The sequence below is a fragment of the Anolis sagrei genome, chromosome 1 (genome assembly GCF_037176765.1).
Source record: "Anolis sagrei isolate rAnoSag1 chromosome 1, rAnoSag1.mat, whole genome shotgun sequence".
NCBI lineage: Eukaryota > Metazoa > Chordata > Lepidosauria > Squamata > Dactyloidae > Anolis > Anolis sagrei.
The window spans coordinates 210906835-210926152 of record NC_090021.1 but is presented as its reverse complement, the minus strand read 5'-3'; the positions used below and the strand labels follow the sequence as shown (position 1 = coordinate 210926152).

Sequence of the window (19318 nt, the reverse complement as noted above, 5' to 3'; positions counted from 1 at the left end):
CAGCATTTTGTCAATGTATCATGACAATACTGGTCTATGATGATTGTGGTGCATTTATCTAATTGTTTATATTTCCTGATCCTATTTGTAATCGCGATTAGCCCCCAAATTACTTTGAATCTTCGGAAAGTGATAAGCAACAGCAGAATTAATAAGCAGTCACATCAATAAGTGCTTTGAAGTGGACTGGCATTTATGTATTGTTTTCTCCACAGTATTTTATACATATTAGTTCTCCAATTCTGAATAATAATCCAAAGACAGGACTGATGACACAAAAGAGCTGTGTGTTGAGGAAATGTTGTAATGCCTGCCCTTTGACCTTATCAGAGCCACAATATTTCCAAATATAGACTTTTTACAGACATTTTACTTGAATCTGATCTCTTTTTGTGAGTCTAGGCTAGTCTTTACTGAGGATACATTTCAACTTTGTTTCTCACTGTCTGTTCAACAAGGGATAGTCTCCTAATTGTGTTTGACTGCAAAGCCTGGATACAAGAAAAGCAGAGTAAGAGGGTGGTGTGCTTGGATAGAAAAGACCACATGGTTCTATCCTCACCCACAGTTCTTCATGCTGAAAGAACTGGGTCTCCCTCCCAGAGTTTTAAAAAGAAGATAAATAAAGGCAATCGTCTCCTGTTGTATTCTCTGACATAATATATTGCGCCTACAACTACTGTAAATGTAATCCTTTGAAAGAAACACATGTAATTCATGCATGTGCCCAATAAAGAACATAACAGTTTCTTGTGTAGGGATGTAAAACTTTGAATTATTTCATCCTTATACTGTAAATGATTTATCCCCTATAACTGTTCACTTCCCGCAGGATTGTTTTGTTTTATTTTTATATTGGGTGTTTGTTTGTTTTTTGTCTTTTGGGGAATTTGGATCCTTCATGAAATAAATTTGAATGCAATAATGTATTTTCTGCAAAAAAAGAATACAACGGATTTTTTTCTAAAATACTTAGGGCAATTTTGTGCAGTATTGACCAAACTATTTGTATTGTTCTAAATCCAATATATATATATATATATATATATATATACACACACACACACACACACATACTATGAATATAAGTTTTCTTCAAAAGCCACATCCAATATATGGAATTCAAGAGTGGGGCTTAATTGCACATGAATGAACACATGTGTGGACACATGCACACTTCTTTTCATGATCAGATAAAGCTCACTTGTAAATATGACCCCCTATCAGGATGTATGCTATAGATATTCATTTATATACTGACTCTCTGTGGCAAATGAGAAGCTGAGGTTTAAAATAATATTCAGTGTGTTCTTTGGTCTAAGTGAATTACTCTAGAAAAAAACTAATACATGATATGACCTTGTAAAGCTTAACTGGATTTTAACTGTGAATTGTTTAGTGTTAGTTGTGTTTAATTCTATTTTAATGTTTGCATACTTATATATTTTAAATTGTATACTAATGTTTTTATGTCAAGCCCCTTTGAGTCCCCTTTGTGGAAATAAAGCAGAGTATAAATAAATAAATATAACTACTACTACTACTACTACTACTACTATGAGATGGAAGTCACTAAAGATGTACTAACGTCCTTTCTATCAATTCAGATCACAAACATGCCATTTGCATTTTTGTGTGTGTCAGGAGTGACTTGAGAAACTGCAAGTAACTTCTGGTGTGAGAGAATTGTCTGCAAGGACATTGCCCAGGGGACGCCCAGATTTTGATGTTTTACCATCCTTGTGAGCGGCTACTCTCATGTCCCCGCATGGGGAGCTGGAGCTGACAGAGGGAGCTCAACCCAGTCTCCCCAGATTAGAACCACTGACCTGTCAGTCAGCAGTCCTGCCAGCACAAGGGTTAAACTCATTAAGCCACTGGGGGCTCCACCATTAGCATGAAATGATGGCAAAATAAATGTTATTCATGGGTAATTTTTATTGTTGCATACTAAATTATATAATCTGGTGTTCAGTAACAAAATAAAATAAATACATGAAACAACTACTAACTGACATGGGTGGATATGTGTCTTCCAATCACCTGTTGACTTATGTCAACCACACAAATCTCCTAGGGAAGGAATCCTCAGTAGTATTTTTGCTAGTTCATTCCGCTGAAATATAGCCTATATCATTTGGTATTCATTAGCATTGAATACCCTTCCAACTACTAATCAGAGCTGACCCTTCTTAGTTTTCAATGCTATAAAAATCTAGAAGACATAAAAGCCAACATTAGTTTATGACTAAAACCAAACTCACAGTTGGAATACTTGCATATACATAATAACAATAGTTGGAGATGGTGTCCAAGTGTAAAGATGAAATTCATTTATGGTTCATAAATATAGCCTGAAGATAATTTTATGCATTATTTAAAAATACTTTTGTGCATAAGATAAATTTTATGTATGTTGTACCTTCAGTAAGCAAAGATGTCATGATCTCAGTTACAGTTTTGAATTTTGGAATATTTTGGATGTCAGAATTTTTGATAAAAGATACTCAATCTGTACTATCCAACTGTGGATTGAAGTAAAACAGAACAAGAGAAAGCAGGGACAAAAAGCAGTCATCAAACTGGAAAGGAGAATAAATCATCCTGTCCTGAAGGCCTATCATATTATCAATTTTCTAGGAATGGACAACAATATAGTTACCATCAGGATCAATTATACCAAACTCTAGACCTCCAGGTGTTTTAGATTTCAACTCCCAATACCTCACTGCTTTGGCCAATGGACAGGGATTCTGGGATTTAAAGTCCAAAACTCTGGAAACATTTGCAGGTCATTAATCTAAATTATCATTCAGAGGAAGGGAATTCTAGAGAGATCCACAGAGGGTTGTATCTTTCATATTGATCAACTGTATTCCAGATAGTGATGAAGTGTAAAAAGGAAAACCTTTCTTCCTGATGCCAAATTGAGAGGAGGAATCATGCAGGAGCTGGCAGTCATAGAAAAAGCAGAACTAGATCATTCATGGCTGTAAAAGTTAAATCTGGCACTTTGAACTTGGCCAGACCAAACCAGGACTTGATAAGATGGAAATTTTCTGAATAACACACCCTTGAAAGTATGTTGATAGTTACAGTTTCTGAACTGTTTTCAAAGATATACCCATATATAGAAATTACGTAAATTCATCTGGAAGTTCCCTTAGCAGTGTGACAGTGACTGCATCTGTTTACTGCAAGATAAGGCCACTATCATACTGAAGTTTGACAAAAAAAATTCTTCATGACAATTACAAACCATCCAGCCCAAGTGAATCTAGATGCACATTCAAACAGTGAATATAATACTTAAAAGAGGCATCATCACAGACTATTGCTACATCCATTTTTCTACTCACCAAAAGCACCTCAGTCTTGTCTAAAATAAATTTCCAATTTCTCCACAAAGTATCTAAATATTGGCTTCAATTTCTACTGCTTCATTACAAATTGATCAAAAGGAGAAATACAATTTTAGTAACCATTTCATAGTACAAACAGCATATTATTCACTTAATTTTTCACTTGACCTTATATAAACCTGCCTCATGTGTTTCCAGCAGTTTCACATGAGGTAAGCAAAAAGTTTGTGTTGAGTTTTGTGAGTAATTATATGCCAGATTTACTAGATCCTCCTTGACCTGAAACACTCAACTGACAAGTACCATACTGCTGGGACTGATAATTCAGAAAAACGGAATACCAAAGAAGAGTGACAAAAGCCTCATCACGCAATAATTGTTCCTGACAGTGTTTGCTGGCTGTCAAGAAACCAATTTTTAAACCAGGAAATGAATAATTCAGAACATTCTTACCGCATCGTACAATACTGCATTCTAAATCTTCTAATTACATCTTCCAAAGATTGGGGGAAGTGTTACATAGCATGGAGGAAAAAATGCATGTTTGTGGCGTTCTGCAGACTAACGATATGAAAACAAACAGTAGTCTTCTAGCTCCATTTTCTGAAGTAGGTATTATAAGCTAAACTGGAACTAGCATGAAATAATTGCAATGGTCACATCCTGCTAGGTGATCTGGAAGCACAGCATGGTGAACTATGTTGAAAATTGTTGCACCGTCAACAAGAATATATCCCCTATCATCAATTGGTAGCATCACATCCATCATGGCAATGGCAATTGAGACTGCTTCAGTCCAAGAAACAATAAAGGAAACAAGACACCATCTATATAACAGAATTGGATACTCAGGAAAAAAATATAAAAAACATTTTAAAATAGCAGGCTGGAGTGCTGGAGTATATTACACAAATATACTCCCAAATTGCTCCCATGAGCTCAACTTTCACAGACATGACCTCCACTTATGAGGTGAGATAGTGAAGCAGTCAACACTCTTCACGTTTTGTCTCTTTATTCTTCCTGTTTAAAGTACAGGCAGTCCCTGAGTTACAAACGTCGGACTTGCAAATGAGGGAGAGGCAACAAGAAATGAGAGAAAACTACCCCTAAGAAGGGAAACACATTCCTGAAAGAGATATGGATAAAAGGTATCCCCACTGAAGCTTTCTCACCAATCCTTGTTTCCACAACAATACACATTTTCCAGATTCCAATTATCACAGGGACAGAAAGTGATGTGAATTCTTCTGAACAGAGTCACAGAAAGGAAAACAAGCACCACAGGAGTGTGAATTCTTCCCTATGTTATCCAAAGATTTGTGTGTGTGTAATGGGTTACACTAAAAATGTACCTTTTCCAACTAACAAACATATTCAACTTAAGAACAAACCTACACAACCTATCTTATTCATACCTTGGGGATTGCCTGTACTTTGAAATAATTCTAACATTGAGCCTTAGTTGTTTCCTTCATATGAGTGGAAGAGGCAGGAAGAAGAGCAGTCAATTAATATAGTTTAAATAGGCAACAGTTAATGAAACTGCCCATAGTTGTTGTCATATGGTTTTCTGGCCTTGTTATTTCAATGGTGGGGGAGCAAATTCACACATAGTTATGGGAAATAGCATTTTCTCTGTACTTGGACTAGCATTTTCTGAGTAAAATAATATTCCACACAGAAATATGAATTCCTCTCTAGAAAAAAAAAATCACGGATCAGATTATCCACATTAAGCAAATCTTTCTTACCACCATTCCAGCTTCCATCCAATTTGTGGGATGCCTGTGTAGACATCCAAAGAAAACCAGATCTCTTAAATCTATGCATTACATAGCTGTTTAGAAGCAACCTCAGGGCCCATCCATACAGTACCTCAGGAGCTCCTGGTTCAAAATAGAAGGTGGCCAAACCAAGTCCCATAAAAATATGGGAGGAATTGTTACAAAACACTAAAATGCAATATTTTCAGTTGTGGGAATACCAAGGTTCTAGCTGGAAAATGCAGATATTCAGTTCTCTGTATGTCCCTACAACTGAAAAATACAGGATTTTTAAATGTTGGTTTGTTCCTGGGTTATACATGTTGGTTCCTGATTGGTTGTATCCTAAAAACATGGCAACAGTTGCCTGGAAAGCAAAAACTTTGTCCTGGCAAGGGAAATTTCATCCTCCACACATTTAAAGGAATTTGTGACACACAAAGAAAGGTTTTGCCATGTAATCAACTATCCCCATGTTTTATGATAAAAGCCATGAGGAACAGACATGTATAACCCAGGAACATCACCCCATTGTTCCCAGGCACAAGTACATAGAATCATAGAATCATAGAGTTGGAAGAGACCTTATGGGCCACCCAGTCCAACTCTCTGCCAAGAAGCAGGAAAATTGCATTCAAAGCACCCCCGACAGATGGCCATCCAGCTTCTGTTTAAAAGACTCCAAAGAAGGAGCTTCCACCACACTCTGGGGTAGAGAGTTCCACTGCTGAACAGCTCTCACAGTCAGGAAGTTCTTCCTCATGTTCAGATGGAATCTCCTTTCTTGTAGTGTGAAGCCATTGTTCCGTGTCCTAGTCTCCAGGGAAGCAGAAAACAAGCTTGCTCCCTCCTCCCTATGACTTCCTCTCACATAATTATGCATGGCTATCATGTCTCCTCTCAGCCTTCTCTTCTTCAGGCTAAACATGCCCAGCTCTTTAAGCTGGTGCTCAAAGGGCTTGTTCTCCAGACCTCTGATAATTTTAGTTGCCCTTCTCTGGACACATTCCAGCTTATCAATATCTCCCTTCAATTGTGATGCCCAGAATTGGAGACGGTATTCCAGGTGTGGTCTAACCAAGGCAGAATAGAGGGGAACCATGACATCCCTGGATCTAGACACTATACTCCTATTGATGCAGGCCAAAATCCCATTGGCTTTTTTTGCCACTGCATCACCTTGTTGGCACATGTGTAACTTGTTGCCCACGAGAACTCCAAGATCTTTTTCACATTTACTGCCATGCGTCCTCTATTCTGTATCTTTGCCTTTCATTTTTTTCTGTCTAAGTGGAGTATCTTGTATTTGTCACTGTTGAACTTCATTTTGTTAGTTTTGGCCCATTTCTCTAATCTGTTAGGATCATTTTGAATTCTGCTTCTGTCTTCTGGAGTATTGGCTATCCCTCACAATTTGGTGCCGTCTGCAAACCTGATGATCCTGTCTTCTAACCCTTCATCTAAGTCATTAATAAAGATATTGAACAGGACTGTGCCCAGGACAGAACCCTGCAGCACTCCACTCATCACTTCTTTTCAGGATGAAGAGGAAGCATTAGTGAGCACCCTCTGGGTTCGTTCACTTAACCAATTACAGATCCACCTAACCGTAGTTTTGTCTAGCCCACATTTGACTACTTTGTTTGCCAGAAGGTCCTGAGGGACTTTGTTGAAGGCCTTACTGAAGTCCAGATATGCTACATCCATGGTATTCCCTGCATATATCCAGCTTGTAACTCTATCGAAAAAGAGATCAGATTAGTTTGGCATGACTTGTTTTTGATAAATCCGTGTTGATTATTAGTGATGACTGCATTTGTTTCTAAGTGTTTGCAGACCATTTCATTAACAATCTTTTCCAGAACCTTGCCTGGTATCGACATGAGGCTGACTAGACAGTAATTGTTTGGGTCGTTCTTTTTTCTTTTTTTTTTTTACAAAACCTTTCTGGACAGATGACTATGCAGCCTCTGAATGATAATAATAATGATGATGAAGTTCTATTCCTGGCATGAAACTGTTCCAAAAATTTAAAGTAGGCATTGTAATGTTACTAGAAATATTTCTGCTGAGCATTATTGTTAAAGATTTGGATTGTAAATGACAACGCCATCAAGACTATGCTTTGCTCTAATTTGGAAACAGACTGAAGTGCAAATGTTAGAAGAATGGATTGTTCTACTTGCTGAGTTGACCCAAATGGACAAATTAATGTGGCTTCTAAATATACTGGTATGCCAGATAATCTGAAGACTGGAAAATGCATAGATATTGCAAGAAAGAGAAACTCTAATGATGTAATTCAGCTGTGGTTATGGCTTTTACCAACTTTAGTGAGATTATGTATTAGATATGTGTTGGTGGAATCATTTTTTCTTGTGTTTTACCCTTCCCTCTCCTATATTTTTGAATGCATATGTTTGTGATTATATAGATTGTTGATGTTAAATATAATCAATATTGATATTAAAAAAAGGTGTCAGTTCCTGTTTAAGTGTAGTCCTGACTTTGAAAGTAGTGGTCTTAGTCCACAAACTTTGTTTGTGTGTCAAAAACTTCATTAAACATGTAGAGGATGAAATTTCTCTTGCCAGGACAAAGTTTTCACCCTCTATTCAACTTTTGCCATCTTTTCAGGATAAAAGAAATATGTACACAAGAACAAAATGTGTACAAACGATGTGCATACTTGCATCTGCATAAAGTTTTAAAAACCCAGAGGATGTCCCACAGCAGCCATTTTGCGGGCTTTGAAATCCATAACAAAGCAGCAAATCTGGACATCACAGGTGTTGTAGCCTAGTCAGATTCTGAGTGCTCAGAATATGAGAAAGGGGATGCTGAGATAGATTTGGATGACCCAGAGGAGGATAGAAGTAGCCTGGAGAGAGTTGTTCTGGAATCTCTTGACAGTTCCAATGAATCTGGGGAAAGTGATGTCATTTCTCACAAGAATCTGCCAGAAGTGCAGGCTGTGAGAAATGTGGGAGATGAATGTTTTTCCAGATCAAAGTACTTGGAACTTCAGAGGCAGAGCGTGCAACAGAGACAGCCTCACTTTTCCTAGTGGCTTAGGGCACTAAGAGGGTTTAAAAACCTGCTTCTGCGCTGTTTACAATCTACACACACCATTAAAAAACTGGGCTTTCTTGGTAGCATGGTTAAATACCATCCTGGTAACTACCAGGATTATATCCAACCACCCCCAACCCCCCCCCCCCCCCAATGGTTAAGAATTTACTAGGCCTCCATTAGGCCTAACAGCACACTACCTGGAATGTACCAATTACATCCAAGGAGGCCAGGGGAGGGTTAATCCTCTTTTACTGGAGGTATCATTTAGCCACCCTCCATTTTAAACCAGGAGCTCCTGGGATAAAGATCCTGTTTGGATGAGACCTTAGAGATAAGGAGAGGAGAAGCAGGTGTGTGAGGAATGATGTCATGGGAGGGTTCGAGGCCTTTAAAGTGTTTTCTGCTGGAACAATCCTTTGTGAGAGCAACATTATGTTCAGGTGAACAGCTCTTGGTTCCTGGTCCTATGTTTGTATATTCATGTAATCAAATTTCTAAGCTTGTTCCTGGTTCTAGTTTCCTGTGTGGAATATGTTGCCTGTCTTGGATTCATGCTATCATGTTTATTGATATATCTGGGGCTTGATTCTTGAGACTATTATTTGAAAGGGTTTTGGAATCTTGACTATTTTGGAAATAATTGTTTGAACTTTGATTCTCCTTTTTAGATTTGCTTATTTTTGTATACTCTTCTCTTGTGTGAAGGGCCACTTAAGTAGACTTGAGTAGTACTACTTGAGTCTACACTGCCAGAAAATCTGAGATAAGGAGATAATCTGGGATCAGATTGTGGGATATAGGGCAGTGTAGATCCAGCTTAGACCATTCAGTTACTTTCGTAAAGATCATTTCTTTGAGATGCATCACATACTTTCAATCTGGGGTTTTAAAGAAAGAAATCCACTAGTTAATTCTATTTTGGTCTGCTTCTGAAAGATTTGTGCCTTTCTTTGAAGTTTCAGTATTATAAGTGCATCCACCTAGTAACCTATCTTTTGAAATAGGAGACATATAATCATTGCCCCAACTTTTCTTTATCTAAATGAATTAATCTTATGTGATGCTGAATATCTAAAAGTAGTCACCAAGGAAAGGATTGCCTTCTTTTAACTGAAAATGTTAAATGGCCTTACACATTTTCCCCATTTAACCAGGCATTTTTCAGTTTCTAGGGTCTCAGTGAAAGAGATATATTTTGCAGTGCTTGAAAATGGACCATTGTTCAGTTATTGAGAAAGTTTCAAGATAAATAATGAGGTAATTTTGGCCTCATTTTAACTCTACATTACATATCCAGAGTTTTCTTGCTTTGTTAAACATTTTCAGGTGTCAGTTATTGAGCTATCATCTTGATCTCAATGGTTCATTACATATCCCCTCCTCCTCCACATCAGTCTTTGGCTTACAATCAATTTCCTTTGTGAATTGCAAAGCTTATATTCATGTTATAGACATGGGGGATACCTTTATTTTCATTATTACTGATTTTTTACAATGAAGCTAGAGAAAAGGCTCAGAAAGACTTTGGAACAGAACAAAATGACAGGTATTCAGACACTCTCCAATTAGTTCATTACCTTTGCTTGTATGGTGTAACAAGTTTTTTTTATGCAATTACACTCACAAAGAATATTCAGACTTTAGGAACAGCTCCCAAATGGTCATAGTGAATGCATAGTCCTTCACATAGAAAGCTCCACCTGTTTGGTGACATGTTGATGAAATGAGCAGCTTATACATGATGACAGGAAAGTCTAACCGTCTTGTCTGCTTCTGCCCCCACTGCCTTTGTTAAATTCCTTCAAAACATTGAATTAATTTGTTCCCAAGGTAAATCAGGGAAAAAACCCACAAATTAAGAACCTGTGAGTGTCAAAAACCATTCTGTTCTACTTGATTATAGTGAGTTATTCAATTCCAAAATAAGAGCTCAAATTCATGGAGATAACTGCACTTTCTAACAAAAATAATTTTCGTATTTCCTCTCATGCAGAAAATATTGTCTTCCTGTTTTAAGATGTTCTTTGTTCAAAAACAAAAATTAGAATTCCTTCCCACTTACTATGCAGCTTGTCTAAATTTGTAGTTTGACATATTCTGAAATCACCAGTGCTTGGAATCAGATCATAAAGAGAATTCAAATAATCACTTCTATTTTTCAATTCACTAAAAAAAAAACATATTAAAGGGGGGGGGGTGGCAGTACTTTTCAGTTTAACTGATTTCTATGTTAGCATGAGTTTTTGCTATACAAAGTGATATTAAACCCTCATGTTATACATCATATTTGAGGGAGTGGGGTGGGATGTACTAAGAACTAGAAAGATTTAAATCATACCATTTACCCTGGTAAGGTGATACAGGTCTTTCAGAACTTTAAAGTGGCCAGTTGATGTGGGAAAACAATAAATCTGCATACCAAAAGTCATTTTCCCAAGGTTCTTCTCCTTATATTACCATTAAAGTTGCATGCTGGTTGCTTCTGGATTGAGAGAATCAGCCGTCTACGAAGACATTGCCCAGGGGACGCCCGGATGTCTTGCAATCCTGCGAGGAGGCTTCTCTCATGTCCCTGAAGCTGCACATCGCAAGTGTTGAACCTGACTCAGCACATAGAAGATGGCTTTGAAAGGCAGCAGATCACAGGAGCTGTCTTCATAGACCTGTCAGCAGCCTATGATACTGTGAACCACCGCCTCCTCCTGAGAAAAATGTATAATATCACAAAGGACTACCACCTCACCCACCTCATAGGAAACCTGCTACAAAACAGGAGCTTTTTTGTTGAGTTCCAGGGCCAGAGAAGCAGATGGCGGAAACAGAAGAACGGCCTACCTCGGGGGAGTATGCTTGCTTCATCCATGTTCAACATCTACACAAATGACCAGCCACTGCCAGAAGAGACAGAGAGTTTCATCTATGCTGATGATCGTGCCATTACTGCTCAAGCAGGGAGCTTTGAGATGGTAGAACAGAAGCTTTCCAAAGCCCTAGGTGCTCTTACTGCCTATTACAGGAAAACCAGCTGATCCCCAACCCATCTAAAACACAGACCTGTGCCTTTCATCTCAAGAACAGAGAAGCATCCCGAGCCCTGAAGATCACCTGGGAAGGAATCCCACTGGAGCATTGCAGCGCACCCAAATACCTGGGAGTCACTCTGGACCGTGCTCTTACCTACAAGAAGCTTTGCCTGAACATCAAGCAAAAAGTGGGTGCTAGAAACAATATCATACGAAAGCTGACTGGCACAACCTGGGAATCACAACCAGATACAGTGAAGACATCTGCCCTTGCGCTGTGCTACTCTGCTGCTGAGTATGCATGCCCAGTGTGGAACACATCTCACCACACTAAAACAGTGGATGTGGCTCTTAATGAGACATGCCGCATTATCACGGGGTGTCTGCGCCCTACACCACTGGAGAAATTACACTGTCTAGCCGGTATCGCACCACCTGACATCCGCCGGGAAGTGGCAGCCAATAGTGAAAGGACCAAGACAGAGACATCTCCAGCTCATCCCCTGTTTGGGTATCAGCCAGCACGTCAACGACTTAAATCCAGACATAGTTTTCTAAGATCTACAGAGACACTCGCTGGAACACCTCAGCAAGCGAGAGTCCAAAAGTGGCAGGCTCAAACCCAGAATCTCAACCAATGGCTCATATCAAATGAGAAACTCCCTCCTGGGCACACAGAGGACTGGGCGACTTGGAAGGAGCTGAACAGACTGCGCTTTGGCACCACAAGATGCAGAACCAACCTTCAGAAATGGGGCTACAAAGTGGAATCCTCGACATGCGAGTGCGGAGAGGAGCAAACCACTGACCACCTGCTGCAATGCAACCTGAGCCCAGCCACATGCACAATGGAGGACCTTCTTGCAGCAACACCAGAAGCACTCCAAGTGGCCAGATATTGGTCAAAGGACATTTAATCAACTCCCAAACCCACACATTTTGTATTTTCTCTGTTTGTTTGCTTTGTTCTGTTAGAAATGTAATATAACTGACTGGTTGCCCTGACATGAGAAATAAAAATAAAACCATTAATGTTATGTATGTTGTGTATTATAACATAATGCAATGTCTGCTGAAAATATTTTACTGTGTTTGTTTGTTTTTTAAAAAATATTTTACTGTGTTTGTTTTTTGTGGGCCTCTAAATGTGGAAACAATGAGAGCAAGCAGTTAATTACTAAGAACACCACATCCATGACATTACCACTGAAACACGATTCACTTGGGGGATCTCAACTAGAATAAAACAGAAAAGTCCAAATCTTTAGAACTTAGGAAGCCTAAAGTAAAACAAACAAAAACCCCAAAACATCAATAACAGTCAGATTTTAAATGCCTGTGCAGACTTTGGTAATTTATAACACACAACCCTAGGCAATAAAACCTAGATGGAAACAGAAGTACACAAATTAGAAGTTATCTACAAAGGTGAGCAACTTTCAGCCCACCAGTCCACTTCATTTCCCCATCAAGCCTCTTTGACCATTTACTATCTTTATCCCTATAACATTAGCAGCCACTTCTTCCTTTTCTCCATTTTGCACTGTTCCCCTATATGTGTAGAAAGGTAAAAAAAGAGATAGAAGAACAGAGACAGGGCCACAAAGAAATAACCTGGAGAGGCACAGAGAAGGAGATAACAATAATGTTCATTTGGTCTCACCCACCTTTGATTTTGGCCACACTAACACTGGCACATGAAACCCACACCATTATATACAAAAGAATGAAGACCTTGAAATGAAAACTCACATAGCCAAACACACTATGCTTCTTCTTCATTGTGGTATGTTTTCAAGCCATTTCTGACTTACGGTGGCCCTAAGGTGACTCTATCCATCTTCAGAGATGGATGATCATTCTTCTCCTCTGAGGTGAGATTATGATTTGTATACTATGCTGGCTCTCTCTCCACTTTTAGTAGCTAAAAATTCAATTGTAACTCCATCAAATACATAGTATGTTAATCTTGGTTTTTAGGTACAAGAATAAGAGTTTCTAGGTCTGAAAACTGAAGTAAAGTGGAAATGGCAATAATAAAACAAACCCTTCTAATCTCCACTTTCCAGGTGAAGTGATTGATCCAGTAATTTCTTAAGCCTGTAAACATCAGTGTCTAATCCTGAAACACAGCTAAAATGAAATACCTTCAGTTAAGTCAGTTAAACCAATGCTGTTGAACTGAGTAGTACAGGTAGTCCCCAAGTTAGGAGCAAGATAGATTCTAAAGGTTGCTCTTAAGTTGAATTTGTGTGTAAGTTGGAACAGGTTCTTTTTATTGTAACTCATGCAAACTATATCTTTATATTAACTTTGGATAGCACAGGGAAGAGTTAAGACCCTTGTGATGTTTTTGTTGTTGTTTTTTTGTTTTGTTTGTTGTCTGTGCCCATGTTCAGAAGATTTCACCTTACTTTCTGTCATGTAGCTTGTGGAAATAAGGATTGGTGAGAAACCTTCAGTTGAAGCACCTTTCCCCCCATGATAACTCTTTCAGGAGTGAATTTCCTCCCAAGGGGTAGCTTTCTCTCACTTCCTGTTGTCTTGCCCCCATTCTTAACTATGAGATGTTTGTAACCTGGGGACTGCCAGTATATGTTTTGTTAGACATTGCTATGCATGCAACCTGTACTTAAAATAGCAGTACAGAATTGGTACCTCAATCATAAACACATTTATTTGACAGGATCTCAATAATATCAATAAAACGCCCCCCCCCCCCCCCCCCCGGATTCTATTACTTTTCCAATGGGAATGAACTGAAGTCTCTTAAGCCACCGCAGCCACTCTTACTATGAGGCTGAAGAAATAAATATGCATGACAGTGTCAAACAATCACACTATTATAGTTGAAGCTTAGAAAGAAAAACATTGAAATCCGTAACAAGTTACCCTTCGTTTTTCTTTTTTTGTTTTGTTAACAAAATCATGTTTTAAAAGCAATGCAACAAATAAAAACAGTGTCCCTTGAATATATTACTTTTAAGGCCAGAGTTGCCAGTCATTTTCAAAATTAACTTTTTAAAAACTTTTACATTTAAAAAGGTATTTTGAATTTATGTTTTATGGCAATTTTTGTATCATTCCTAAAAACCTATTTTTCTCCACCCAAAAAGCAACAGAACTTAATGGAAAAGTAAATAGCAGAGTAACAAGTAATGTCACAGGTTAACATCTTGGTAATGGAGTAGGTTACTTTTAAAACACTCTAACATATAAAAGAACAATTTATTTTCAGGAAAAGTAGTCTTCCAAGTTCCAAATGTGTTTTAAAGGCCTACTTAGAGGGGGAAGGGGGGTTATGTCTCAGGATTTTATTTTATTTTTTGCATTGCTGAACCAGAATATGTAGTTAAGCTTCCTAGTCTTTATAAGACCTTTATTTCTAAAAGTTTTACAGTGAGAAAAAAAGAAATACTTTTAAATGTTTTTTTTCATATTTAGTACATAAAGCTATTTTAAAATGATCTTACAATAAAAAAGAGTAGTGATGATGGAAAAATTGAGGTTTTTTTAATCATTATGCTAAAGAAGCAAATTTTCTGAAGCAGAGAATACTTACTGTGAAGGTAAGGAAATGTGTTAATTATCCATTCATCTGTCAACATTTTAGTTTTTGATGCCTCAATACATTTCAATTGATTTGAGGAGTCTCTTGATTCAATCCAACAAACTGTGTTTTTCTTGTATATAAAATCCAGTGTCTGAATTCCATTTCCTCTCACAGAGCCAAGGGTAGATGCTCTTGTTCCATTTAGATATAGAACCTCAATAGTATCAGAGCTTGTAATCAGTAGAACTGGGGCTGTATCATTAGGCTCTAAAAATAAGCAAAAAGAAGAAAAAGAAGAAGAAGAAGAAGAAGAAGAAGAAGTGATTAGTTTAAATTATTTTTCAAAAAACCCAACCCCAACAGCCAGATGTACATATATGTATCCATGCAACCATTTTCTTTCAGCTATACATGAATTAAAATAATACAATTTACTTTTTCCTCTCTAAACATTCAAATTCTTGCTTTGGATGAGTGTTCTTCAGAAATCTGAGCCACATATAATCACTGTTAAACACATTTATTCTGCATTACAAACTCTTAAACTCTTAAAATTTATTCTGCATTACAAACTCATAACTATGAAATGTTACACATAACCACAACAAAGGTTTTTTCACATCTGCTGACAGAGATTCCTAATACTTAAGTGGGGCCAAGGACATTGAAAGTAGAAAAGGTGGTACTGTTCCGTTATCCAGATGGAAGCCACTAGAGGGTGCCACTAGAGAGAAAGAAAGTCTATTTTATGGGGGGAAGTTGAAGGAGGAAAACCATTTCCCCCATTTTTCCTGGCTTTTTTCCCTCTTTCCTTTCCATATCATAAATGAGGGTTGTTTCAAGAACAGAAACATGGGTAGGGAGAATAACCAGAAAACAGGGGGAAATGGTTTTACTCCTTCAATCCACCTTCCACCCACATAAAATGGACTATACTTCTCTCTCTAGCACCCCCTAGTGGCCTCCACCTGGGTAATAGAACAGTACCAAAAAATCCTGGAGTCAACAATGTATAATGTTTGACTGTTATACAATATTTTTGTTTTGCAAGCTGTGACTTTTTTTAAAAAAAAAAATACAGGTTTGGTATATAAGACAGAATGGCATGCTATTTCAGCCTGCACTACCATTGCCTGTGGCACAAGAATAAAAAAAACACTAAGGGTCCTCTTCACTTGCCTAAAACCTTGGAGGAAACACGTTAAAACCCACTTCCTCCTGGGTTTCAGTCCCCACCCCCAATGAAAATCTTGGGCTTTCCCTTGCAGAATGTCACCCAGGCTCCTTCCAACTCCCCATCCCTCAAAAAAAAAAACTTACTAGAGGGGCCTGCTGACAGTGAAGTACTCCTGATGCAGGAAAATAATGTCAAGAGGCAGCGGGGTGGGGTAGGAAATCACCCCTCCCCCCACCTTGTGATGCACCATTTTCATATGATAGAAGTACTGTGTAGAGGGGCCTGCACTGCCAGCAGGCCCCTCTGGTAGGTTTTTTTTAGGAAGGGGGGGCGAATGGGGACTTGAGGGGAGGGGTGGATGACCTTCATGCTCCAGGAGCCTGAAGACCTGAGATGGCTGTGGGGAATGGCCCCTGAAGCTGCAGAAGTAATCCCAAGAGTCAATCCCCATGGGACCCACACCTGGAAAGATCTGGACCTTAGCTTAAGGTCCAGGTCTTTACAGGTGTTTAATTAATGTGGATTATACTAGGAAAACCCAGTTTTCTCCACTTTTATTCGCTTTTCCCTGAGATGTTGTTTGGATGCCTTGGTAAAGCAAGACAGGTCCTGTGTTTTGGTCTTGTCTGGAAGGGATCTTAGAGTTAAATCCAAAATTGGTTTTACCTTAGGCATACTGAAATGAATGAATCAGTCACAACTAAAGAGGGATTGGTGGTAACTCTATATCAACTTCCAGCATTTGATGATGACATATGCATAATCATGAACCAACAATCAGAACATGTAACAAGAGTGATTCTCTTTGCTTGGATTTTCCCCAAAAGCAGATGAAAGAAGCTATAGCCTCCCTGATCATAGCCTGACCCTCTGATGCAGCACTGGAGACAGGGGAATTCAAGAAAGGATTGCAAAGCCTAGAATCTTCCTGATCTTTTTCTTTGACCTTTCTCTTTCTTTTCCAGTATTGCAAGGGGTGGTATTGGGGAACTCAACAAAGATTCTAGGCCATAGCTCCTTTAACTTCAATGGGGGAGCCAAGAGGGTATTTGGATAATCTACAGCCTCCTTGAGCCTTACTCATGTCCCCCTGCCTTCCATTATCAGATTTGTGGAAAAGACGGGTATAATCTTCTTCAATCCCCTCTTGGCCTTTCCTGACACCTCAGGCTAGCATCCAACCCCACCCCATCCCCCACCCCCCACCATGTGGCAAGACTACTCTGAAAGCTATAATTTTCAAATACATCTAACAATGCAGAGAAAATTAATGAAATTATTATTTCCTGAAGTAACATATAATTTAAAATAGCACAACACCACCACTGGAGTTCATCAGAGTAATATACAAGACCATGTGTTTAATATCTAATCAAGGATACTAGCATTAGTTCCACAATAAGAATAGATTCTAACAAGACACAAACAGATCTGGTCATGGTGTTACATGGCTTGGTAACATCCCATTTGGATTACTGTAATGTGCGCTTCAAGGGACTGTCTTTGAATGCTCAGAAAATTCAGCCAGGGCTGTCTACAAGAAGCACACAACTACCCCATTACAAAATCTACATTGGCTGCCAGCTCATTTCCATGTACAATTCAAAGTGGTGGTTTTGACCTATAAAGCCTTACAATGGCCAGGTTATTTGAATGACTGAATCTGTTTTTATGAGACTTCTGTAGCTCTGTGATCATCCAGAGATAGCCTTCTTTCTGTCCCACCATCCTCCCAAGCTTATTTGGTGGAAACAAGAGAGGAAGCCTCCTCAGTGGCTGCTATTTATTTATTTATTTACTATATTTATACCCTGCTCTTCTCGAAGGGGACTCAGAGCAGCTTACAGATTATGGCAAAATTCAATGCCTCATTATACATACAAATAATAAATATAACATTTCAAATTATAAAACAGTTAAAACATATAAATACGATAAAACAGATTAAAAATAGTTTCCTAATCACCCTCCCCCAACAGGCCATACATAAATCTGCCAGTAAAAGTGGTCTTTGAGTTATTACCATGGAGTAAAGTGATATAAAGTGCTAGTTAGAAGGCTACAAGATTAGGGTACAGGTGCCACAATTTTAAAACATAAGATCTCAAAGTGCAGGAGTGCTAAGATGGAATAAGAGTTTGGCTGCAGGTCTCCTTATGGGTAAGACTAGGACCAAGCAAGATAGCAAAGCTGGATAACAAATGCTCAGGCCCCATGGTCTCTAATACAGCAGGACCCAATAAAGCTCTCCCAGGACTCTAGGTCAGTCCTTTGATGTTCCTTGCTTGGAGGCTGCTGGGTCAGCTGGCTGGAATGAGGATGTGGCTGCAGGTCTCTTCAAGAATAAGCCCAGGACCGAGCAAGACAGCAAAACTGGATAACAAATACTCAAGCCCCAGGGTTTCTCCTGCAGCAGAGCCAAACAAAGCTCTCACAGGCTTCTAGGTAAGTCCTTCGATGTTCCCTCCTTGGAGGCTGCTGGGTCAGCTGGCTGGAATGAGGGTGTGGCTGCAGGTCTCCTCATGGGTAAACCCAGGACCAAGCAAGACAGCAAAGCTGGATAACAAATCCTCAGGCCCCAGGGTTTCTCCTGCAGCAGGGTCCAAAAAAGCTCTCCGACATTGGAACTCTCTCTTCAGAGAGACCAGAATAGCCCAATCTCTATTCACCTTTGTTCAGCAGGCAAAAACATTTCCCTGCCATCAGACATTCATAGTCTTTGAAAGATGCTATGATTGGGATTTTAAAGTTGGCATAAAGTTTTGATACATTTTAATATTTGCAATGTATAATGGTTTTAACAGTAAAATTGTTCAGCTGTTTAAAATTTAATATTTATATTTTAATGTCACAACATTGTGTTAGATTTATTGCTAGCTGCCTTGAATCCCTATATTGGGAGAAAGACAAGAGAAAAATAAAAGAAATAATAGTAATACATAAAATTCCTAAGGTTGACTAACCTAAATATTCCAAGTAACAAATATAGCATTCCAATTAATGATCAGCTAAAATGAACAAAAACAAAATGGATTCAGGAAATCTTTGCATCTTTATAATTGTTCAGAGATATAGTACTTCATGTAACAATTTATATATTTATTTTGGTCAGTGACCAGCATTATACCTAACAATTTAATATTGCACATTATATGTTGGTTGTTGGGAGAACACTTTTAATAGAAGCCCTACAAATGTTCTATATAAGATATTAGTATTGATTTGCATATACATACAGGTTTATGACAAGGGAGAAATGACTTTCACTAATCTATTGAGTTGTCAATGTATATTGCTTTCTGAACTAACCATATTCTCTGAAAACAAACTGAAGAAAACAGCACTGTGCCTATGTTCTTCAT

General features: G+C 38.5%; 1 protein-coding gene across 6 annotated transcripts in view; it reads right to left on the bottom strand.

The window, feature by feature from the left end:
* The window catches only part of LRP1B (LDL receptor related protein 1B), a 1041366-nt gene that overhangs the window by 417244 nt on the left and 604804 nt on the right, over positions 1 to 19318 (bottom strand). For all 6 annotated transcript variants that reach the window (XM_067472799.1, XM_067472815.1, XM_067472824.1 and 3 more), the window contains exon 6: positions 14789 to 15046. In XM_067472799.1, the coding sequence (XP_067328900.1) occupies positions 14789 to 15046 (258 nt within the window). The remainder of the gene's footprint in view (positions 1 to 14788; positions 15047 to 19318) is intronic.